This window comes from Peromyscus leucopus, chromosome 14 (assembly GCF_004664715.2).
Source record: "Peromyscus leucopus breed LL Stock chromosome 14, UCI_PerLeu_2.1, whole genome shotgun sequence".
Lineage (NCBI taxonomy): Eukaryota > Metazoa > Chordata > Mammalia > Rodentia > Cricetidae > Peromyscus > Peromyscus leucopus.
This window is the reverse complement of record NC_051075.1, coordinates 46,156,527-46,183,278: the sequence shown is the minus strand read 5'-3', so window position 1 is coordinate 46,183,278 and position 26,752 is coordinate 46,156,527. Positions and strand designations below refer to the sequence as shown.

At 35.0% G+C, this 26,752-nt stretch overlaps 1 protein-coding gene across 14 annotated transcripts in view; it reads right to left on the bottom strand.

The window, feature by feature from the left end:
• The window catches only part of Gphn (gephyrin), a 410,602-nt gene that overhangs the window by 307,420 nt on the left and 76,430 nt on the right, over nt 1-26,752 (bottom strand). For all 14 annotated transcript variants that reach the window (XM_028876083.2, XM_028876082.2, XM_028876085.2 and 11 more), the window contains exon 2: nt 24,509-24,587. In XM_028876083.2, the coding sequence (XP_028731916.1) occupies nt 24,509-24,587 (79 nt within the window). The remainder of the gene's footprint in view (nt 1-24,508; nt 24,588-26,752) is intronic.

The window sequence follows — 26,752 nt, the reverse complement described above, 5'->3', positions numbered from 1 at the left end:
AGGCTTTTGAGAAGCAGCTCAGCTGAGAGCCATTCAGATATGAGGACACAGAGGCTTCCAGTCTGAGGAAACAAGATCAGCTGAGAAGTTGGCCAGGTGAGGCTAGCTGTGGCTTGTTCTGTCTCTCTGACCATCCAGCATTTCACCCCAATAACTGGCCCCGGGTTTCATTTTATTAATAAGTACTCTCTAAGATTCATGCTACAGGTGTACTTAGGTACTCTTCTATACCTCACTGCACTTTAAACATACCTGTTTTCTCACACAGTGAATTTTGGTTATTTATATACTATTAATGAAGGTATATAAAACAATTGATAGAGTTATAAAGTTTGAGTTTTCATCTGCAGTTATACATTACCAAGACAGAATATAGTAAAACGAGCTCTCACTCAATAACAAATTCTAGCTTTCCAGGACTATAGTCACCTCAAATCACAGGTATTGTAATTAGCTCTGAGTAACCAGGTTAATTTTTACTGCATGCCTTCCAAACAAATCATAACTAGACAAAAGCATTAAAGTTTACTTAGGTTTTTATAAACAGGGCCTGGCCACAAGGATGCATCTGCCAGGTATATTCTAGTCTCAAGGAAGTTATTTCATACTAACTAATAAATGAATAGTTTCTTTTTATGCAAATTGTGGGAATCCCACTGATGCTGCTTATACCTGGTACCAACCTTGTCTAAGTATACAATAAACTGCACTTTTGTATGATCCTAGATCTGTTGTCTCTCCTTGTATCTTAGGGAACCTTGGAGAAGATCATAATCTTGAACTAGCTTGGTTTCAAACACTGAACAAAAAAAATTTAGATTAGTACTTGATAAGGTTGTAACACAAATAACGTCCATAATCTGACATGTTCCCTTTGAAAAAAAAATTAAAGGTTCATAATGGAAGAAAATAAGAAGCCAGTTGAGTAATTTAAAACAAAAAAAGTAAAAAATAAAAAACAATGCAAATGAGAAGGTGATACCTTCTGTGTGTGTGTGTGTGTGTGTGTGTGTGTGTGTGGTTTTTTTGAGACAGGGTTTCTCTGTATAGTTTTGGTGCCTGTCCTGGATCTCACTCTGTAGACCAGGCTTGCCTCAAACTCACAGAGATCTGCCTGGCCCTGCCTCCCAGAGTGCTGGGATTAAAGGTGTGTGCTACCACTGCCTGGCAGGAGATGATACTTCAGAGCACAAGTTTCTGAAACTCCTCAAGGTTTCAGTCATTCTCTGTCATTGTGGGGGAAATTGCTCCCCAGAGCAATTAAAGGATCTTACGTCTATGGCTAAAAACAAACAAACAAACAAATAAATAAATAAAACCATACTGCTCTGGATGATAAAACAGCTTTAGCAGATAAAAAAAAATTTTCAGGATAAAGCATAAAGCAAATATTATAAAGATTAGATTCAAACAAGAAAGACCTCTTGATGAGAAGAGTTCATCAAACAGCATGACCATTCAGTCTAAACTAACTTGTAAGACTAACAAATGCTTTTCATTTGATCAGATATAACTTGCCAAAAGGGAAACTTCCCAAAGTTAGGGCTGGGGAAGGGTTTTGTTTTTGTCTTTCCAAGGAGAATGAAGGTTCCAATTAAGGAATCTGAAGACCACTGGACAAATGAGACATCTGAAGAAAAAGGATGAATACAGAGAAAATGTCCCAAGAAAAAGAGTCCATTGGCCTAATAGTTTATCACATTTCCAACAGGATAAAATTTCATAAATCTTCCCAAATGTTTGTTTTTGTTGTTCTCCACAGGTACATAATGCAAATGGTCTTTTTGTGGTCCCAGTTCAATTAAAAATTAAAGCTGGCTTTGGAGTTGGGGTGTTGTTCTCTCCTCCTCTAAACCTAAGCATGCTTGTTAAAAGGAAAATCCAAAATCTCCTGTCTCATGTCAGAAGAGCCACCTGATAAGGGACAGAAGAAAAACCAAAACTAAGGGACTATTCTATTGGTATTAATTTCATAATCCTTTGGTTTTATTTTGACTCTTTAAAACTTTTCATAAGGTATAAATATCTCAAAATCTATAAAATTAACATATATATTAAACCTTTGTCATGATATTAATAATGGTCATATACAGTACTAATTCTAAAAAAAAAAAAAAAAAAAAAAAAAGCTTCATCTAGCTTCCTGTATATGATTTCGGGTTTGAGTCTCAATCAGATAACTAGAAATTAAGTTTTCATACTCTGGAGATACATAACAAATTATGGTCCTTAAAACTCTTTGAGATCTGCTGCATATGACACTTAAAATATTTAAACTTTCTACAGTGAACTATGACCATGCTTAACAGAAACCCTTAAAGTCTCCAAAAGGAGGATAGGGCCCCACAATGATGATTCAACTGGGACTATGGTAATAACACTAATCTGACAAACGCCACCCAAAGATAAGCTTTGGACTACAAACTCCTCAGGACAATTTCAAGGTGGATAGCTAAGATGGTCCAGCCTCACAGAGTATTCTAGCCAGGACTAAAGCCCTGAACTTTCCCATTACACAGACTGGAAAACAAATGATACAGCTAGCTCTCCCAGGACTTGACAATTATCCCATTTTTTTCAGGGACCCCTAAAGATACCATCACCCCCAGACAGCAGGAAGTAATTTTAAGAATATGATGCCCTCATTCCCAAGAGGTGGAGTGGGCAGTTTTTGGTTGTTCAGTGGGTTATAGACATTTGTCATCGTTTAGGGGGGTTGGTTACAAGTTGTAATTGGTAATGGTTGGGAAGAAAGCTGAACAAAGATTAGATTCAGGGATCTCATTGTGAAAAGAAAAAGGGGGGATACCGGAATGATAGGATAAAAGGGTAGATTATTGAATCAACTTTTGACCAAAAAAGCAGCTACTAGTCTTAAATATTTTATATTGGTATAGATTTTTATATATTGGTACAAATTTGAAGTTATTTTTCTTATACTGTATATATGTTTCTACTCTTGTTTAAGGTATTTTCATATTGATACAAATTTAAGGTTATTTTGGTTAGAACATGCTATACATGTTTCTACTCTTGTTCAAGGTATTGTACATATACAGCTCAATTAACAATGTAATGTAAATTTCTAGTCCTTTTAAGTTATTATTACAAACTATTCAGGAAAATAAAGAAATGCAGGTTAGTAGTTAGTCACCTATTACAATCAAACTTGTAGCCATTTTAGGTACGTTTTCAAGGTCAAACAGATATATTTTAGATAGGTGGTCTTCAAACACTTCAGAGAGCTATAGAATATGGCATTTAAGGTTTTTTTTATTTTTTATTTTTATTAAGGTTGTTTGTTTGTTTGTTTGTTTGAATGACAATGAGACATGTCTGCTCCTGGCAACACTAATCTACTTCAGAAAAGATGATGGGCTTCAAAGAAACTCCATATGGAGTTTACTTTCTTTGTGGCAAAAGTTAGCCATTAAGCAAGAAACTGCCCTTACTTTGACTGCTGACAGTATGCTGTCCAAACTGGACAAGCAGGAAACAAAAGAAAGTGACTGCCCAGCTTTGCCAAGACAAGGTGAGAGAGTCCTTCAAAAATCCTGCTTCACTGAAAAGTCTGTGAGATATTCTAGGCCTGTAGGCTGAAGACGGATGCCCCAAAGCTACAGAGGAACCTTTGGTGACTGTTCAAGCAGACAGCTGTTTCTGTCATTTCTTGGTTTTCGAAGTTGTCTGCTCTGCACTTCCTGTTTACTCAGGTAATATTATATCCTTTTCAGGTCTCTGATGGAGCTGAAGACTACAAAGTTATAATTATAGCTTTCCTTGTTGACAAATTCAGAAAAGAAACTCACAAAAGAGGTGTAAAGTGTATAAGGTTGAGAGACATAAAATGATAGATTTGGATTGGTAATACAAGTTAAAACAGAAACAGAAAGTTATAATTATAGCTTTCCTTGTTAACAAATTCAGAAAAGAAACTCACAAAAGAGGTGTAAAGTGTATAAGGTTGAGAGACATAAAATGATAGATTTGGATTGGTAATACAAGTTAAAACAGAAAGTGAATTAGGTGTAACACTTTGGACTCACCAAGATAGGATAGATAATGGAGTATTTTCTCTGAATTTGTGAAGTGCTATGGATGAGACATTGTTAATGTAATATCTGGCTATATATATTTATATATACTTATTGTTTATAGTTTTTTTTCTATGTTAGTGAAAACATTTGCTTTTTATTTAGACAAAAAGGAGGGAATGTTGTATGACATTTTGTTTGTGTTCTGACAAATAAAGCATGTTTGGAGTCAGAGGGCAGAGCTAGCCACTAGTTAACCATACAGGTCTGGAGGTCTATACAGAGAGAAGATAGTAAGTGATAAAATGGAGCAGAGAGAGGATCTTGTGCCCTTTTGGACAGAGGAATGGAAGAGGTAGGAAGGTAATAGCGGCTGCTTCCAGTTCTCTGATCTTTCAGACTTTTATTCCAATATTTGACTCCTGATTTTTTTATTGACAAGATTAACTAGATTTACACATCACACCAATGTACATGAAATCAAAATAATTAAGTTATTAAAAAAATTTGATAGCCAACTCCAAAAACAAAGCATAGAAAGTTCTAGTTGTGTGTTGGGGGCAGGCTCTAGCTGTTGTAGCACAGGTAAGACTTGACTTGTGATCCCTGTGATCCTGTCTCTCCATTACTCACAACTATTGATATTACAGGTATGCACCACCATACCTGGCAGTGACATCTGAGATAATTTTAAATGATTAATACATGCTGATAAAACAATCTCTTTAAAGTCTAAAGAATTGATACATACTTTATTTTACCAACAAACACTAAGTAAACAGTTTTCATTTATTCTCACTTAGAGTAGTAACTGGGCATTTGAATGAACTCATTCAGATAGAGTAATTTGTCTAAAAAGAGTTTAAAACTCTTGTTTTTAAATGAACCTAATATAATGTTTCACAAATAAGAATCTGTATCGTTCTATTTTTGCTCAAAGGAAGAAACATGCTGTTAAAAAAAATCAAGACTCAGCTATGCTAAGATTTTCAAGTGTTTCCATTTTTCAGATTCAGCCTAGAATTTTTATGGTTACTTAGCTGAGCAGATGGCTCAGAAGGATAAATATTTGTAGCTTAACATTTTAAATAAAGACTATATCCTTTATAGTAGACTTATTTTATGGGAAAAAGTCATCTGTGACAACAAACTGTTCTTACGTAACTATTTTGGGAACAGAAGTCTGTTTTAGTATAACACATTAAACTGAAACAGAAAAAGATAATGTTTGAATTAACAGTACTTTACTTTCTAATTTGAATTGGAATTTTGGGTTACTCTTTGGGATAATATTTTAAAAACCTAACAATTACTCTATCATCACTATTGATTTATGATTTGCTACTAATAATAACAGGTCTCATGTTTTTGTGAAATTTCACCTTTTAAATGTTTCCTAGAATATCAGTAGTCACTTGGAAGTGGTCTGAAGACCTAGAGTTCTAACTGCACTTTAGGCAAATAACAGCCAATCCATCAAAGACTTCCTCGATAGTTACTGTTGTCATCTGACAGAATCTAAAATCACCAGGGGATGGGCCACGGGATATACCTGAGAGACCACCTTGATTATGTTTGTCTGTAAATTAATGTGGGAAAATTCATCTTTACTGTAGGTGGGGCTACTCATTGGGTAAGGAATCCTGGACTATACAAAATGGAACATGGAGAAAGCAAAGAACACTGGCATGCATTCATTGCTCTTTTCTTGTTGCCTTGACTTTTCCACCATGATGAACACTGTACCTTGAACTATAAGCTAAAATAAAACAAACCAACCTACCTACTTTCCTTCCTTCCTTAAATTGTTTTTGTCAGGGTATTTTATCACAGCAAGAAGAAAGTAATTAAGACAACTTTTCTGGTTTATAACTTGCTTCTGACTCTATTCCACATAAATTCCTGTCAACATTTTACAGAAAAACAAATGAATTATTGTTTTGTACACAAAGATATCTGATTAACAGTCCTATTTGTATATTGCATCTAGATATTTTATGTGTGTGTGTGTGTGTGTGTGTGTGTGTGTGTGCGCGCGCGCGCGCGCGCTGTGTGCATGCACATCCACACACATGGGGGGTGTTGTTTTTGAGACAAACTGCAGATGACCTTGAACATCTGATCCTCCTGTCTCCACTCTCAGTGCTGGTATTAAGGGCATCATGCCCAGTTTATGGTGTTATTGGAATTAAACCTTGTATGTCTTGGATGCTATACCAACTGAACTATATCCCCAGTTCGGTTTTGGTTTATTAATGCCTTCATTAATAAAACTCAACTAGTTTTTGTTGTTATTTTCTTAGTATAAACAGAACTCTTATGGGAGTGTTGCTGAAGACCAGATCTTCAGAAAATATCACAAGATGATTGAAATTATCTTTGAAATATATTTTAATGTCTTATGAAAAGTTTCCCAACTTTACTATCTCAAAGTATTTCACAGTACCCCTAAATCTAGAGGTGCTACAGGTAGTTCTAAGTAAGTTTTATATTCTAATAAGTAAGCATCTGCTTAAAGAAAGAATCAACATTTTATTTCAAAGAAGAATTATTATTTTAATTTATTCCTAGCCACAATTATAACAAGATGAATATACCTTTTGGGCTACATGCAGATCTTTTTTTTTTTTTTTTGTTTTGTTTTTTTTTTTTTGTTTTTCGAGACAGGGTTTCTCTGTGTAGCTTTGCGCCTTTTCCTGGAGCTCACTTGGTAGCCCAGGCTGGCCTCGAACTCACAGAGATCCACCTGGCTCTGCCTCCCGAGTGCTGGGATTAAAGGCGTGCGCCACCACCGCCCGGCTACATACAGATCTTAAAGTTTAGAATCACATTGGACACCACCACTACTCTTGTTCCCTATTCCACACTGATTTTCTTACATTACTTGCTTTTTTTGTTTGTATCAGTTAACTATGGAAAACCCAGCTTCATGAAGATATGGTGTCATCATATGGTGCAATCCAGTGTCAAAATGGAATTAACTTGAGCCAGTACTTTGACACTTGTAATGATTTTCCTTATACACTACAATGTGCTGCCCACCGAAATATTTTATGGATGTGATAGGTTGGATACACTGTATGGAAAATCTGGTTCCTAATCATGGTTTCTTGTAGAAAACTGCGAAAATTAACTTTATAAGGAGTTTCATTCAATTTCTACTCCATTTCATTTCATTCATGGAACACATTGACACAATAGGTTGAAAACTTTTATTATTCTTTAATTCAGACAGCTTGAATAATATAATGCTAAATGTACTCAGTAAACACTGAGTAGCTGGAGTACATTAGCAATAACTTTAGATATTAACAAGTATATTAATTCTTACCTTTTATATTATCTACAAAAAATGAAAGATTTTTTTCATTTATAATCTAAAATGTTGACATATTTAGAACTATGGATTGTAATTTTTTGAAAATAACAATGAATATAATTCATTATTTGATGTGCTTGCAATCCTGCAGTAACAGCTCAGAAAACTGGGAAAATATTCATATCAAACATAAGTTTACTAGTATGTAAGTATTTTATTATCTGAAAAAAATGAATTAACAACTTTCATAGCACTTAGGAAGATAAAAACTAAACAACAATGAATAATATTATATTAAGGCCAACAGCAAAGTTGTAGTGGGAATCGGCTCCACCCATGACCTTGGGGCTATCTGGCCTGATAGAGGCAGTGCTTCTTATCTTCCTACAGGACCTCTTAAAAGGAAGGAGGAAGGGAGTCACACTGTCTTGGGTGGTAAAGACCAGATGAGGAGGTGTGAAGCAGTGTGTGATTGGTCCCCAGCTTTCCAAGGACTCTGCAACTGGATTTACCTTATCCTGTATCAGTGAGTCTGTTTTCCCATAGACCCCCTTAATAAACTGATATATATATATATATATATATATATATATATATACCATTGAGGCTCTTGTTATATAGAGATAGGCCATTATACAGGAAGTGTAATTACAGAAGACCTATTGGAATAGGTGGATGAATATCCATAAATTCAGTCTTATGAAAAGGTTCTGAGAAATATTCCAGGTATAAGGAACAAAACAGAATGAATAAATAAATAATAATAAAAATGATGGAATAGAGTTTAGCTTGTTATTCAGTAAAAGAAATCCAATGTAGCTTGTGTAAATAGAATGAAAGAAAAATGGTAATGATATGGTAGAGAAGGCCACAAACCATGGTCTAACTAGTCTATCTTTAATAGATTAGAAAGTCAGTACACGATTTCAAAAGAAATGTCACGGTTTGATTTCCTGTTAATAAAAGGTTTCTCTGGCTGTGCTGTATGGAGACTAGATTAGCAGATGACAAGAATGAAATATTTAGAAGTTCTGTAATAAACTAGAGGGGATAGTCATTCGAACCAAGGGGGTAGATACATAATATAGGTAAGCTCAATATAATTTTGGAGATGCAATTTTAGATTAAGTAGTTATGATGATAGTAAAGGAAAGAGACCAAGAAAACTAAGAATATTTTGTAGGTTTGAATTTGAGTTTTTGAGAACATTGTTATTCCATTTTTTAAAACTGGGTAAGCTATAGAGAAAGAGATCTAGGAAATAACTAGGAATGAAGAAATTACTGTTGTTAAACTATCAAAAGAAATTGAAAGCTGAAACTGTCTACTTGAAAACAATTTAATATACACCTTTACATATTTTTAAAAGTCTACTCATGGTTTACAAAAATGTTGCTATACTACTTTTAGTATATACATGTTCTAAACTATGTTATGTACATGAGAATTAACTGATTTCAGTATTAATAAAAGTTAATTTTAATAAACTTATCTCAGTCTAAAATTATATAGAAATTAGCATTATTACTTGATTAATATGTGCTTTTCCCTTTAGTGCCTATGCTATAAGAGATGAGGAATTGTCTTATTCTCTGATCACTTAAGTGCTAAGTTAAGGATTCTATTGCTGTGATAAAATACCATTACCAGAAAAATTTAAGAAAGAAAAGGTTGACTTCATCTTACAACTCTCAGATCACACTTCATCACTGAGAGAAGTCAAGGCAGGAACTCAAGGAAGGAACCTGAAGACAGGAACTGAAACAGTATCCATGGAGGAATGCTTTTTACTGGCTTCCTCCTCGTGGCTTGCTCAGCCTGCTTTCTTATACGATCCAGGTCTAGCTATTCAGGAATGGAACCATCTCCACAATGATCTGGGCCTTTTCACAACAATTATCAATCAAGAAAATGCCCTGCAGACATGACTAAAGGCCAATCAGCATTTCCTCTATTAAAATTCCTTCTTCCTGCCTTAATACAAGGAGAGGTTCTTAGTCTTACTTCAACTTGATATACCATGTTTTGTTGATACCCACTGGAGGCCTGCCCCTTTCTGAAGAGAACTGAGGAAGGAGTAAATGGGGGGGGGGAGCAGGAAGGAGGAAATGAGAGGAGACAGGGAGGGGAAACTGCAGTCAGGATGTACAATAAATAACTTTAATAATAATTTTAAAATTTCCCTCTTCTCAGGTATGTTTAGGTTTGTATCAAGTTGACAAATATCAAACAGCAGAGTAAATAAATGAATAAAAATCAGTAGCATGATAAAGAGACTAACATAACAATTTTAAACCAGCAAAATTTAGCATTTATAAAAATCATATATTTTATTGTATTTATATAAATAAGTATTAATTCTCTTATTACCTGAAAATAACTCTTAAACTTGGGGAAGAAAAATAATAAATCTACTAAGGAATACATCAATTGTCTAAATGCAAACCATTTATTAACTATATTGCTATTAAACATTCAATATATATATGAAAATATGCAGGGTGCTCAAAATTAACTCAGTAAATATTCTTCTTAAGGAGCCTACAATGAATGGAGAAATACTTTACTGGATACATATGAATAAGTACTATTTATACAGTTCAGCTTAAAGACATTTCTTAACACAGAACAAAAGGCTTTAAAATTAATTTCTTAAAATATTTATGGTAATTTTAACACTGTTTTCTTCATTTGTTTAAGTTTTATAGCCTTTCATTTCTTCCAAATAAACACTGGCACATTAACTTTTTTTTTCTTTTTGTCTACTGACATCACTCTACCCCATTTTATTTAGTAGATGTATAATGCTAGAAAAGCATACATATTAATAACTAAGTTCGTATGAAGGCACACAAATAATTTAAGAGAATTTATTGTTATAAAATGAATCAGATACTTAAGAAAAAATACACATCTTTAATTTTTGTTTGTTCTTCTTTCCCTCCTTCCTTTCTTCACTTCTTTCTTTCTTTTTTTTTATTTTATTTTATTTTTTCCCAATACAGGGTCTCACTTTGGAGCACATGCTAGTAACTACATGTGTGACCCACCAAACCTTGCTTGATAGATTCTTTTCTGTCATTCACAGAGAGCATCACTCACTGGTTGTGGTTAAAAAGACTCATTTCTGACCTCTTCTGTCTAATGATAAAAGCAACAGCATGTATGTGACTAATGTAAATGAGATGCTAATTGTAAGCTGAGACTGAAAAGCATATGTGTTACTACATGCTCAACACTTACTTTAAATGAGCCTAATTTAGAAGTTAAGGAAGGAAAGAGACATCTAATGCAGATTGGAAGTTTCAGTTCACTTTAAGAAATTGTGTGTGTTATGTTACCTTTAATTGTATTCAGGAACTCTGCAGTTCCGATTTGTTTTTAACAACACTGAGAAATCAAGTCCTACGCTTCCCCTTATCCAAGGAAATCTTACACTAAGCTATATTCCTTGGCATCTGTGCAAAGTTCTTAAGTTTTATATTATCCATTAACAAGAAAGTATATACATGATGGCTACACGTTTTTCTGGTGTGTGTGTGTGTGTGTGTGTGTGTGTGTGTGTATGTGTGTGTGTGTTTTCCTAGACAGGGTTCCTCTGTGTAACAGACATGGCTACTGGAACTCACTTTATAAACTAGGTTATCCTTGAACTTACTAAAATCCACCTGCCTCTGCCTCCTAAATGCTGGGACTAAGGGCATGTGCCATCATCGCCCTACCTCTTTTTATCACTTTAACTTGATACAGCAAAGAAAATTATTTTTAGAATAAAGTATTATAGAGTTCAGTAAAATCTGTCTTTTTTTTTTTTTTTTTGGTTGTTCAAGACAGGGTTTCTCCATGTCGTTTTTGCTTCCTGTCCTGGATCTTGCTTTGTATACCAGGCTGGCCTCAAACTCACAGAGATCTGCCTGCCTCTGCCTCCGAGTACTGGGATTAAAGGGGTGTCCCACTGCTGCCTGGCAAAATTTGTCATTTTCACATAGAATGAATTTGAATTAACTTGTGTTCAAGTTCTGAAAATATTATTATACCTCTTTTATCAGTTTTCACTGAAAACAACAATCAGATATCAGTTACGAATTAAGATCCTTTTTATCTTTTGCCAAAATCACACATAAAACTATGGTATCCGGGCGGTGGTGGCGCACGCCTTTAATCCCAGCACTCGGGAGGCAGGGGCAGGCGGATCTCTGTGAGTTCAAGGCCAGCCTGGGCTACCAAGTGAGTCCCAGGAAAGGCGCAAAGCTACACAGAGAAACCCTGTCTCGAAAAACCAACCAACCAAACAAACAAACAAAAAAACCCTATGATCAAAGAAAACTGCTTGTAATTTTCAACTTTTATAACAAATGTGAAGCACATTCTAAATAAGACAAAGACTATATTATAATCGAGGTGTAATAACACTGAAGCTGTGTTTTTTATATATATTGTAAATATATATATTTATATATATAAAACATTCCTGCCTTTCTATATACCACAGCAATACATGTATTTTAAATGCTATTGATATAAATTCTAAAATAAAATAAATTTTGTTTTTTATAGAAGACCTTATATCAGAACTTCTGACCAAGTGGACTAAAGACACTTATTTTTCAGCAGTCTAAAACAACTGAAAGGGTCCAAAGGGAAAAAAAAAAGTTTGCTACTCAAGTTTACTAATTTAAAAAAAGGGATTTCAAGGGTGGTAAAGATGGCTCAGTGGTTAAGAGAAATTGCTGCTCTTCCAGAGGACTGCAGTACCACATGGTGGCCCACAACCAGTATAATTCCAGTACCCAGAGATCAGATGACCACTGACTTCTGTGGGTACTGCATTCACATGATGTACATACAAATATGAGGGCAAAAATTCATACATATAAACTAAATAAATACAGAAAAGTTTTTTAAAAAGTGATCTCAGAGACTGGGAATGAAGAGGTAAAAAAAACAACTACTGTATTTTAAACCCATTACAGACTATCAGAGGGCACAGGGGAAGGCCAGCTAGAGCATCATATACTTCTTTGAGAAAACCAAATAAAAGGAAACCACATTTAACTGTTATTCTAATTCCTATGACAAATTCCTCGAAACTCCCCTACTAAGACACCTCACTGGGCCATTGATTTTATCAGGTGTACATAAAGCACATCTTGGTGATTAGTAGATAATAAGCTTTGGTCAAGGAAGCCCCAAGCAGAAAGCTGAAGAGATTTCATTGCTATATTCATTCAGTCTAGGGGGGAGATAAGAACAAAATTTACAGTGTTTCCCAATACTTTTTAAAACTAGGATTTCTGATTGCATATACGAATGGTAATTATGTTGCTTCTACTTAACAACCTATTAATTCTTTTTTGTTTGTTTGTTTTTTGTTTTTTGTTTTTCGAGACAGGGTTTCTCTGTGTAGCTTTGCGCCTTTCCTGGAACTCACTTGGTAGCCCAGGCTGGCCTCGAACTCACAGAGATCCGCCTGCCTCTGCCTCCCTAGTGCTGGGATTAAAGGCATGTGCCACCACCGCCCAGCCAACCTATTAATTCTTAGTACTCAGATGATTAATAACATTTATCTTATATATTTTATGTCCTTTAGTGTATATAATGTTTGATCAACAATAATGTAAATTTAATTCAGTTAAAACTCAAAGTTTCATTTGAAATTAACATATAAAATATAAAAAATTTAGACATTATATTTATAAAGTCTTTGAAACTGTCATCTAAATAACACAAAATCTCTCTATTGAAGTATGTTTCTAACCCTTAGAAAATCCTGAAAATATGGATAGTGTTGAGGACACAAGGTTCTTGTGCTCACAGATGAGCACTAGGGAAACCAGGAATGTTAAATATGCAGGATTGTCTCTTGAAAAGAGAAGATGTAAGATGTACATCCGTTTTCCATCCGGAAAGCTGGGAATGGATGTAGTTAGTAGCCTGGTGATTTATACTACCTGTAGGGCCAGGCCACACCTGAATTCCCTATACTAATATGTTTGTTCATCCCAGACTCCTCCTCCCTAGACCTTTATCTTGAGCCCTGTCTCTCAGTCAATAAAACCCATCCTTACAGGAGATGTCACTTGTACTTTACAACAGCCTAGGAACCTCCATGCTAACTGTAGGGCCAGGCCACTCCTTACTCCCATAGACCTTTACGTTTATCTCAGTCATTCTCCCTAGTCCTTCCTAATGCTGCAATTCTTTAATACAGTTCTTTATGCTGTGGTGACCCCAACTATATTTTCATTGTTACTCTATAACTGTAATATTGCTGTTATGACTCATAATGCAAATATTTTTAGGGGTTTGTCAAAGGGGTCATAGGTTGAGAATCACTTTCGTAGACCCGTATTTTGAGCATTGTTTCTGTTATGGAAGACGCCATATGTACTTTGTAAAGAGTTTCAATGTAAACATATCTTAAGCTTCATTTTACATACGGGATTGAGCTAATTATTATCAGGAAACTGTTTCCAAAACTGTGCTGTGTTTGAGTATAGCTAAAATAAACCACCTGGTGTCAGACTCTAGAAGTTTGAACCAACACCAGCTATTGAGTTGTGTTTAACTGGATTTCCTCCTTGCCTCATGCAGATTGACACTATTGGCCATGACATTTGCAGGGACTCCCATGGGCTAGTAACAAACTCAATAATTCAATACTTTTTTCATGTAATTGAGCGCAACAGTAAAACTACCATGCATTTTCTTGACAATTTCATGGGATCAATACTTATTTTTTTTCTGTAAACTTTAATTTACCTTATGGCTTTTTTCCCCTTTCTTAAATTACAAACTTTCATATTTAGAATTAAGTAGTTAGTGGTTTATTTGTGGGATATACAAATTGTCAGCATCTAATCTTGTACTTTGAATTCATAATTCAGTAATGTAGCACAGGTACTTCAACATTGGGATATGGCAATAGTTGATGCAGTAAATGAAATACCTGTCAAGCAATTAACTGGTAAGGCAAAACACATAGCTTAGATAAGCTGGACAAAGGGATAATTCCTGTCATCAATCAGATAAGTAGGATTTCTTCATGCTCATCATAAGGACAGACAATTTTAAATGAACAAATTGTGTACTGCAGTAATTTTCATTTTGTATTTTCAGAACAAGTTTGACTAAAAGGAAGCAAAACTGGACAAAGAGGAATTGCAGATAAGAGTACTATATAGAATATTTTTATTACCCAAGAAAGAGCCCATATTTTCTTTCTAGTAATTTCCTTCCCCTAAATAACTACTAACAGGTTGCTGAAATCATAAATTTGGTTATATAGCCTTCCTGCCCTCCATTCACATCTTTCCAGGCTTACACTAAGTCTTGTACCAGGATGCTTGCAGTGACCCCTCCTCAGATCCCACCTCCATTTCCTGGGAGCTCCACCTCTTGAATAACACCAATATTCCTCAAACAACTCTGCAAAATACAAACTAAGGGACATTGCTTAATTCTTTTTACAAAGTCATTATTATTCTAGTACCAAAACTTCACAAAGATCCAACAACAAAAAATGATTCCTTTTAAACACAGATTCAAAATTTCCCCCCAAAAAGATTACCCACCACAATCAAGTTGGCTTCATTCCAGAGATGCTAGGATAATTCAACATGTTTAATCAATAAATGCAACCCGCCACATAAACAGACTGAAAGACAAAAAAAAAAACCCTTGATCATCTCATTGGATGGAAAAAAAGAAAAAAACTGACAAAATCCAATATCCCTTCATGAGAAAAGTTTCAGAGAGCCTAAGGATACGAGAGGTATGCCTCTACATAATAAAGGCAATTTTCAACAAGCCCACAGCCAACATCAACCTAAATGTAGAGGAAATCAAAGCATTTCCACTAAAATCAGGAGAAAGACAAGTATGTCCAATATCTCCATACTTACTTAATATAGTACTTGAAGTTCTAGGTAGAGCATTAAGACAACTGAATGAGGTCAAGGGGATACAAATAAGAAGGAAGAAGTCAAAGTATCTTAATTTACAGATGTTATGATTTTATACATAAGAGACCCTAAAAATCCACTAAGAAACTTCTACAACTAATAAATACTTCAGGAAAAGAAGTAGAATACAAAATTAACACTAAAAAATCAGAGGCCTTCTGGCAGACAAATAACAAACAGACTGTAAAGGAAATAAAACCTTTCACAATAGGCTCAAAAAATATATATATCATGGGGTAATTGTAGCCACCCAAGTGAAAGACCTGTATAAAAAAATTTTATCACACTGAGGAAAGAAACTGAAGAAAACACCAGAAGATAGAAAGAGCTCCCATGTTTATGAATCAGTATAATACTTTGAAAATGGCCATCCAACCAAAACCAATCTACAGACTCAACACAATCCCCATCAAAATCCCAACACAATTAATCACAGAAATTAAAAACACAATTTTCAGCTTCATATGGAAACACAAAAAACCTTGAATAGCTAAAATAATCCTGAATAGTAAAAGCTACTGGAGGTAGTTCTCCATCTCTAATCTCAAATTGAACTACAGAGCTATAGTAATAAAAACAATATGGCATTGTCATAAAAGAAGACATGTTGGTAAATGAAATCTAATTGAAGACCCAGCCATAAGTCCACAAACCTATGGACAACTGATTTTGGGGAAAGAAACACACACTGGAAAAAAGACAGCATCTTCAACAAATGGTGCTTGTCAAACAGCTGCATGTAGAAGAATAAAATAGATCCATCCTTATCACCCTGCACAAAAACTGACCTCCAAATGGATCAAAGACCTCAAAATAAAATCAGATACATTGAACCTGATAGAAGTGGAAGTGAGGAATAGCCTTAAATACACTGGCACAGGAAAAGACTTTCTGAACAGAACATCAATAGAACAGGCACTGAGAACAACAATCAACAAATGGGAACTCATGAAACTGAGCCGCTTCTATAAAGCAAAGGACACCATCATTTGCAAAAAACAGCAGCACACAAAATGATAGAAGATCCTTAATAATTATACATCCAAGAGAGGGCTAAGATCCGAAATACATAAAGAACTCAAAAAACTAGATATCAAGAAAACAAATAATCCAATTAAAAATGGGTTACAGATCTAAACAGAATTCTTAACAGAGGAAGTTTAAATGGCTGAGAAACATTTAAAGAAATGTTCAACATTCTTAGCCATCAGGAAAATGCAAATCAAAATTACTTTGAGATTTTATCTTAAACCTGTCAGAATGGCTAAGATCAATAAAACAACTCATGACAGCTCATACTGGCATGAATGTGAAGCAAGGGAAACACTCATCCACTGCTGGTAGGAGTACAAACTTGTACAGTCACTACAGAAATCAGTGTGGTGGTTCCTCAGGAAGACGAGAATCAATCTACCTCAAGATTCACTCTTGGGCATATAGCCAAAGAATGCTTCATTATACAAGTATACTTGCTCAACCATGTTCACTACTGCTCTATTCATAATAGCCAGAAGTTGGAAACAGCCTAGATGTCAAGCAACTGATAAGAATGGATAATGAAAATGTGATATATTTACAGAGCAGAATACTAATCAGCTATTATGAAAAATATATAATTTGCAGGTAAATGGATGGAGCTAGAAAAAAAATCATTTGGAGTAAGGTAACACAGAACTCCCTACAAAACCAAATATTGTATGTTTTCTCTAACACCTGGATATTGGCTTTCCAGCCTATGATGATAAGCATGCTACAATCTGTATATCTGCTGAGGTTAAATACCTAGTAAGTGACTACTGAGAAGAGGTTCTCACAAGGACTGTAAAATAGAATATATTGTTATGGGCAGACAAAGCAGAACTTTTAACAGGCACACTAAAAAGGGAGGGGGCGTGGGTAAAGGATGGTAAAGGAGGGAATATGGAGAGGGACAACTAATACTAAAGACCATTTGAAACTCACTACTGTAAAAACTTCCTAAAGTACATACATATATAAAAGGAATCCAAATAGAGTCACCAAATAATACAGAAGATAATGTCACAACAAGATATTTTATGTCACCAAGTAAAACCTCCAATACCAGGAATGGGCTACATTTTATTGAATCATTGGACAAAGGGGGTTCCATGGAAACTCCAAACACCACAGACTATTGCCAAGGCTATCAGTCAATCTCCACAACTTGATGGTAGGGCCAACTGCAAAAGACAACAATTATATACGTTATCAAACACAGAGAAGTTGAGCTGATGCCTAAATAGAAGTGTTACCCCCTGCTGACTAGAGTTCATGGTACTAGAAGATACTCTGCATACTACTGGAGGAGAAAGGTAATCCTCACTATCTACCAGCTACAAAACTTGTAGTCTACAACAGCGATCTGCATGAAAGATACACTGGTGATTAATAGCATAAATGTTATGGGAGTAACTAACCACTTTCTGATTGGATTTAAAGCCCAGTCCATGAGCCATGAGTCCATGTCAGGTATGGAACCCTTACCTGACACTGCTGAGACTCATACTCACAAGACCCTGAGACTAGGAAGATTATAGGTCTAGGAGAAAACCAAATACTATTATTCTACTAAAGGAATATAGCAATAAAATGATCTAATGACATACCATATACCCATAGATCAGTGCCTTGCTCAGCCATCATCACAGAAGCTTCTTGCAGTGGATGAGAACTGACACAAAGACCCACAACTGACAATGTCCAGAGAATGAGACTCCTGAACTCTGTCCTAAATGGGATGTCATCATCAAACCCCTCCCATGAGTGCTCAGGGAGTAATGCAGAAGAGAAAGTGGAAAGACTGTAAAGGCCAGAGGTGATGGATGACTCCAGAGAAATGGTCTTCTGGACACAACAGGACCAATATGCACTAAAACTCAGAGAAACTGCAGCAGCTTGCACAAGACATGCACAGATTCAAGCCTAGATGGGGTCCTTGTACTGAGATGGTGATATGGACTTGAGAACCCACCCCTAAACAGGAAGCTATCGGCATCTGATACCCACCAGCAAAGGAAAATCAGTTTTCTCCAATGGTGTGTCTGCTGGAAATATCAACATTTCAAGACAGGCCTCATGCCCAGAAGTAGCTGGCCAACACAATAGTACTTTTGAGGATGTTTTCTATCACTTTACTTTGTTAGGATATTTTTTTTTTGGTATCACTTTGCTTTGTTAGGATATTTTTTTGTCTTATTGGCCTTTTGCTTATTTGGTTTTCATTGAGCTGTTGTGGGTCGAACACTAGTGCATTTCTTAGGATTTTGTTTCTCTCTCTCTCTTTTTGAAAGACAGAGAAAAAACAACATAATGTTGGATAAATAGAGAGGTAGAGAAGAACTGGGAGGACTTGAGGCAAGGAAAAAAGTTATCAAAATACACTGTATGAAAAAGCTTTCAATTAAAATAGATTATATATTAGCATTCCACAATTCATTCAGATTTAGGGGGCTTTTGGGTGAGACTGTAAATCTGTGAGCTCTATCAGCATATGAGTAGGTGTTGGCATCAAGGAAATGAAAGATTCCTGATCAGTTTGTATGGTGATATTTTATCTGTGCCCTCCAATAAAGCTTATCTCAGATCAGAGGAAAAAGCTAGCCACATTCTTACCACTTGGAGATCCTCTGCCAAAGAGACCCACTTCCTGTATACCCACACCTATACACCTATCTGTTCTGTATCGCATTTCCTCTCTCTGTCCAGCTTTATCACTTTCTCTTCCTGCGCAGCTCTGTCACTTGCTGTCAGTCTGTCTGTACAGACCTCTAGACCTGTATGGTTAACTAGTGTTGGAATTCAAGTTGTGCCACCACGCTTGGCTCTGTTCCTAGTGTGGCCTTGAATTCACAGAGAACCAGACTGATCTCTTCCTCCCGAGTGATAGGATTAAAGGCGTGTGCTACCACTGCTTGACTTCTATGTTTAAAATGGTGGCTGGCTTTTTCCTCTGATCCTCAGATAAACTTTATTAGGGTACACAATATCTTAGAGGACACAATACATCACCACATTTCCCCTTTTTGGTCTAAAATAAAAAATTATAACTAATATAGGAAAAACTATATACAATAAACTTTATTGGGGGACACAGATAAAATGTCACCACACTTTTATATTTTTGGGTGTGTATGCATGTTTACAATGTATATGAGTGTATGTTGCAGGTGGATTGGATGCATGTGTGTAGATGTCAGAGGCTGATGTTGATGTATTCAGGACAGCTCTCCATTTTATTTACTGAGGCAGGGTTTCTTGCTGAAGCCAACGTCTATTAATTTGGTTAGATTAGCCAGTGAACCTGTCCCAGGATTCTCTGTCTCTTCAAGCAGTGGGATTACAGCATGACTACAATCCCACCTCTTTTTTAATGCAGGTGCTGGAGATCCTAACTCTGGTCTTCATGCTTGAGTAGCCAGTTTTTTTCCCCCACTGATCCCTCTCCTCAGTCAGGGCCGAAGACAAAGCCCTATATTTGCCTTTGTGCCCTCATCATGGGTAATTGAAGTTTTGTTCTACAGTCTACCTCTGAAGCTTGGGGAAGGGGGTAAGGACTACAATCAACCATCAGCTCACACACAGATCAAGTAGCTTAGTCCACAACTATTTGTCTGTCAAAAGAATTCATGGGTCTTTGCTAAACCGCAAGTCTAAGATCTGAAATTTAATTTTCTCTCCCTCCCTCATGCAGACTTATCGCTCCTTGTTGGACTGTTTATTGTTGGGGAAAGAAGTGCCGGGGCAACTCACTCTATCTTGCTGTCTTTAGTATCTTTGAATTGTTACACTAAAACTAAGCACTATGCTCTCTCACCTGATGTCCTTAGCTCCTGTGAATGTTGTTAAATTCGTAAACAGGGGCTACTTGTCCTGTCTGTGAAGAGATGGTTGCAGGAGGAGCTTACTAAACCACTTTCTTGTTTCACATCCCTATTTGCTAACTGTTTCACCTATTTAGATGATTTATGCTAAAAACCTAAGATATTATGCATCTTTGATGGTATGTTTCTTGTTAACAGAGAAGGTATGTATGCTAAACCTAGTTACTAAAGAATTTAAGCATCACCTAATGCTTTTGGGTTGAATTCTAAAAGAATAACTAATGAAAAGTTAACTATTTAATCTCAGGAATGGAGAGGGGAAAAAAGATGTCTTTTAAAAAAGCCCAATTATGTTTTCGGTTTTGTAACTTTAGCATACTGTGGCACCAACTATGGAATGTCATATTAGACTATATCATTACAATATACACACTATAGATCAGCATATTATCCATCAAGCAGGGGGAAAAGCAAGTGAAACTGATGAGATCTTAGAGTTAGAGGTGTTACTTATAAGAAAGCTCTAAAATGTTTTTTAGATTTCGCAAAATCATGGTAGCAAAGTGAAAACTCAGTGATATTTAATGCTACTGCTAGAAAAATCAAGATTAATACTAAATTAAATTTCTCTACAGTGAAAACAAAAACTCTTCTATTTTATATAATAAAGACTTCAAAGATGCTCTAAAATTGAAATTTTATAAATAATCCATTAAAAATGTTAACTACATTTTAACCTTTATGAAAATGTCCAGCTTTATAGGAAATAACCACTTCAGAAGGCACTGTTTACATTCTGCGGACTGGAATTTTTAAGAAATTCAATTCACCATAGCAACCTCTCTTAACACCAGCAGATAAGCACAGTCTATATTTAGAAATGATTGCTTTCCAGACAGCAATCCTGTCTTTCCTTCATATTTAATGTCATGATCCAAGGGACCAAAATATCATTAATCAGTGAAGCTACCGTGTGATGACAAGTATACTGGGGAAATAAGGCAGTGCTCTAGAAATAACAAAAGAACAAACTATCCACCCAAACTAGTAAAAGTTGTGAACATATAAGCAAATACCATTTTTCACGTTTAAGAAATGTATATGTAGATACAACTATTTTGTCTAACTTCTGTTCTTCAACATAAACTTTTCATTACTAATCACTTGTGATTTATATATCAAAGTATACATCCATTAATAGAATGTTGTTTATTGATCACTAATGATCTACAACATCAAATATATTTCTATTAGCAGGCTGTTGCTTTGTTTTTAATCATCCCAAGCTGGTATCTGTATTTGAACTATAATCTATACAAGTATAAATATTTTTATGAGGAATATAAGGAGCATTATACAAAATAGGGAAAATGAATTTATTAAAATGTGTGGTTACAAAATTACTGTGACTTTATTTGTATCTTAATCTTGGTAATGACAATAAAGAGAATTTATGAGTTAGATAAGATGATCTTATACTGTCTGTTTTGAATACCAAAGTTAATAATAAGAGTCAAATATAGTAGACACTTTAAACACAATTTCTAGCAGAATCATTTTAAAGTCAATACTGAAGACAAGACGTGAAGAATTAGTGAACTTTAACTCAAAATATCAGGAAATGCCTCAAGATGTTGGATAATTACCTCATACCAAGAAGGATAGTAACTATCAAACACAAAATCATAAGTGTTGGCAAAGATGGAAGTTAAGTTGCTTTTGGTTTTTAATCTTGTCTCTGTGTGGGGTGACATGCATATATTGGGGAGACTAGCATATATTGCTAGTGAAAATGTAAAATAATACAACTGCTCTAGAAACAGTATTGTGTCTTCAAAAGTTAAAACAGATATACAATGTAATCCAACAATTCTAATCCTGGGTATATATCTAACTGAGGTAATTCTCCCATCATTTGAGCAATTCTTTCTCAGTGTTAAACAACAAATATCTGGTAGAATAAGTAATGAGTTTTTGAAAATACTTGGAAATTAAATGAACCACACCATACATGCCACACCCAACACTCAAACAACAGCAGAGTGAATACTACCAACACTTTTCTATAGGTCTTTTGAGTCTTAAACAGCTTTTAACATTTGTAATTGAGTCTATAATCTAGCTAGATAGAAATAAGCAATAAGAAATCTAAAACATGGGGCTGGAGAGATGGCTCAGTGGTTAAGAGCACTGGCAGCTCTTCCAGAGGACCTGAGTCTGATTCACAGCACAACATGGTGGCTCACAACCATCTGTAACTTCAGTACAGACGACACCCTTTTCTGACCTCTACAGGTACTGTATACACATGGTGCACAGACATACACGCAGGCAAAACCTCATAAGCTAGAAACAAACAAACAAGTAAACTTTTTTAGGATTTATAAAAGAAATTCAAAACACAATTGTGGTGACTTTTTGTCTCACCCATAGCACACACTTAAAACTGTTTTGAAAGTAAATAGAACTAAGCTCTATAAAGAATGCAACTGGCTGGGCAGTGATGGTATGAAATTTTAATCCCAGTACTTGGGAGGCAGAGGCAGGCGAATCTCTGTTATTATGAGGTCAGCTTGATCTATAGAGTGAATTCCAGGACAGCCAGGAATGTTACATATCTTGTCTCAAAAAAACCAAACAAATAAACAAACAAAAAAAAAGAAGAATGCAACTGACTATAGTTTTAATACTTATATCACAGCCATTTCTCCAGAAGAAACAGTTAATTTTTATAACTTAAACAACATGCATTACTCTACTTAAAGAGGAAAAAGTTTAAATTATATCTTGAGAATAATATTTTCTTATGATTGAAAATTATGTACGTACAGATTTGTTATTAATACAGATATAACTTAAGACTTTTCAATGCACTGAGATACAAAACAAAAAAGGTTTTATAACAGAAATTGACATTTTATAACAGAAATTGACATATTATATATATGCAGAGGATAGAACCTTTCAATTTTCATCAGAAATAGAAAATAAGCTATTAAATGGTTATTTATTTCAAAATTTAGTATGCATACAAATTGGCAATTCAAACAGCCACATTAGCCAGTTAAAATTAGCTGTCAAAGTCTACTTGGTTTTGCACTTAATACCTACAAGATGGAGATAAACAAAAATCACCCAGGAAAAAAAAGAGATTATTAAGATATCCCCTCATCTCAATTTTGACACAAGTCAAATTTTGCTTCCATTATTACAAGTTAGTAAAAAGACAAAATTATCTTACAAGATTAGTGACTTTCTCATATTTCTTTTCTACTATGGCATTCCACCTTGATCATGTTCAAATAATAGCTTATCCAGTTCACTGCATTCCACTAATTTGTTAATAGTGAAATGGATGTAAAATTGTGGGACACATATTACATATGTATTGATAATCTATCACATAGATTTATAGTATGAAATAGTCTCTTTGGGGGTCTGCCTTTTTGAACCTATTTTTCAATAAATATATAATTTAAAAACTTGAGGAAATAGTAATAATATACTAGAATATATGCTTATAAGGAGCAAACAACAAAAGAAACAATTTTAAAAACAGGAAGGAATATGGTGGCACATGCTTGTGATCCATGACACTGGGAGGCAGAGGCAGGAGGATCATGACTTGTAGGCCAGTCAAGGCTGAGTCCTAAGTCAGGCTGGGATGAGACGATGTCTCAACAAACAAAAAAATAAAAAATACTGAAAGCTATAAAAATCCAAACTTAATAAGGTGTACCGTTTTCTAATATGGAACATTAAATATGATCTAATACATGTAAGTATATGTAGTTTTTACAAATACTTTATATTTCTAATTTTAAGAATTATTGCAAATAAGATTTTTCGAAGAAACTTAAAATTGATGTAAGCAAATTTATTCTCATCTCCCCAAACAAATCAATTAGAAAGTAATTTGCCAGGCGGTAGTGGCACACATCTTTAATCCCAGCAGTCGGGGGGCAGAGCCAGGTGGATCTCTGTGAGTCTGAGGCCAGCCTGGTCTACAGTGAGATCCAGGACAGGCACCAAAACTACACAGAAAAACCCTGTCTCGAAAAAACAAAACAATAACAAAACAAAACCAAAAAAGAAGTCCCCCCCAAAGAAAGTAATTCCTTTGACCACATTGCTGTCACCAGCTACTAGTGCTATTGAAGTCAATCTTTCATGTTAACAACCATCTCTTCTAAAGTCTTTTCTTTTTATAAAAAGAAACTGTTCTGTCAGACTTAACTAAATGTAACAAATTCCCAGAAAAAAAGTTTAAAATTAACTGTTAAAACTATTTCTAAGTTAATGCAAAAATAAAGTTTTAAATTATATTTAGTGATAAAAACAAATACTCACAAAGAAGGATCTTGAACAAGATCTTTAAGATTTATCCCACTGCGGTCTTCTGCAAGATTTCTGAAGCAGCTATCACTCACTAAACAAGAAAAAGGGAAAGAAAAGAAAATTAATTTTTGTTTATATTTCACTACAGCTAGTGGTGCCCAAAAGTAATTTTTAAATGAAATTTATCCTTTCTATTTCTTTTCTAAATATCAGCATTGTCGTTTTATTTCCCCTGGTAAATTGAGGGAAAAAATGTTAATGGTCAACAACAATGCCAACATTTCAATGACAAGCAGCTAATTAAAACACACTAACCTTCTATAAATGCAATAAATAAAGCAATTAAAATGTGGAAATTTTCTTTTTACTTCTAGAAGATTAATTTACTAATACATGCAAAATAATCAGGGACAGTGGCAAGTCCCTGATCCTACACACCCAAAATAAAAGAGATAAACAACACCCCCATCCCTGCCATAACATTTGTTTGAAACAGTGGAGATCAAGTACAAACTAAAGTAGTGGGATGGTAATAGCTTCTTAGATAATTTCAGTGTGCTGAATGTTTTGATTTCTGGGAATATTTGCCGTTTATATAGACTAAGGATCAAAAGAGATTATTTGGGAAAAGGAAAATCACAACATCTCGTGGTATTTAGCCAGCAGGACAGACAAGAAGCCAGCCCAGTTCAAAACAACAAAGTTTTGGAAGACAACTGGCTCCTCCCTCGTATTAATTTAGAATTTAAAAAAAAGAAATTTTATATCCATGTTTACTGTTCCACCCCATGGGCAATACTTGTAAACAATAAGTTACAAATATGAGATAGAGCACAAAGTATAAACAATGGTCAAGATAAAAAAGAATACAAAGCACTACAGATAATACAGAGTTTTAAAAGCTTAAGAAAACTAATATGAGGCAAAGAAAAATCCTTAACAGTAGCCTAAAAAAGGAAATGTAAACAAAGAATTAAAATCTACCAAAGAAAATTAGATAATTTTAGAAATGATATGAATAATATGAAATTAAGAAATGGGCAGTCTTCATATCCAACTCCATATAGCAAAATCTAAGATTACTGAACTTAAAAAAATCAGCTGACAAATGTCTGAAATAAAAAAGAACAAAAAAAAAGGACAGAACATAAGTTATATAGCAATCAACAGTGATACAGATAAACAGGAGAGAATGAAAGAGAAAACAATACTTTAAAGAAGAATTAAAAACTTCTGAAGCCTGGCTGCAGTGGCACACACCTTTAATCCCAGCACTCCAGAGGCAGAGATAGGCAGATCTCTATGAGTTTGAGGCCAGCCTGATCTACATACAGTACAGGATCCAGGACAGGCACCAAAAATACAGAGAAACCCTGTCTTGAAAAACCAAAACCAAACAAACAAAAAATGATCTAAGAAATATAAAAGTGAGACTTAGTAGAAATGTGGTCAGAGAGGTTTTCAGTTTAGTTATTTGGGGAACTTAAATAATAACAATAATTATTATTGTTATTGGTTTTTCAAGATGAAGTTTTTCTGTGTAGCCTTGGCTGTCTTGGAAATTGATTTGTAGAACAGGCTGGTCTTGAACCCAGAGATCCACCTGTCTCTGCCTTCCAAGACTTGGGATTAAAGGTGTGCGCCATCACTGCCTGGCTAAAATAACTGCTTTTGAAAACCACTTTATTGCATTTATTTATTTAGCACATGTGGAGAGTGCACTTGACATGGCATACATGCGGATATTAGAAGACAACTTGTAGGAGACGGTCTCCTCTTCGGCCACATGGGTACCAGGGACCTATCTGCTGGGGTCACCAGGCTTTCAAACAAGCCTGATGAGGAAGCAGTGGCTATCCTCAGAGTGGAGGCTTTTCCTCAACCATCAAACATATAAACTTAATGTTTGAACACAATCTAATCAGAAGGATAGATCATAAAATTCTAGTTTTCTAAGCTAGTTTTGTGGTAAGGTTACTCAGAAATCTTTTCTACCTCAGAATAACATTACAAGGTTTATGACCTTTAATTATAGTCAATTTAGTCATAGCTGTGATGCCATCTTTCTTTAAGCTTTGGATTTTCATGTCCTTTTTATGATGTGCTTTGTCCCTTTAGTTTGTCGCTTTTCTGATTTCCTTTGGAATAATTCTTTACCTTAAGACACAGTTTTAAATCTTTTCATTACATTTATTTACTATGTGTGTATGTGATCACATGTGTGTGTGAGTTGCCACAGTCATGGTGTCTCTTCAA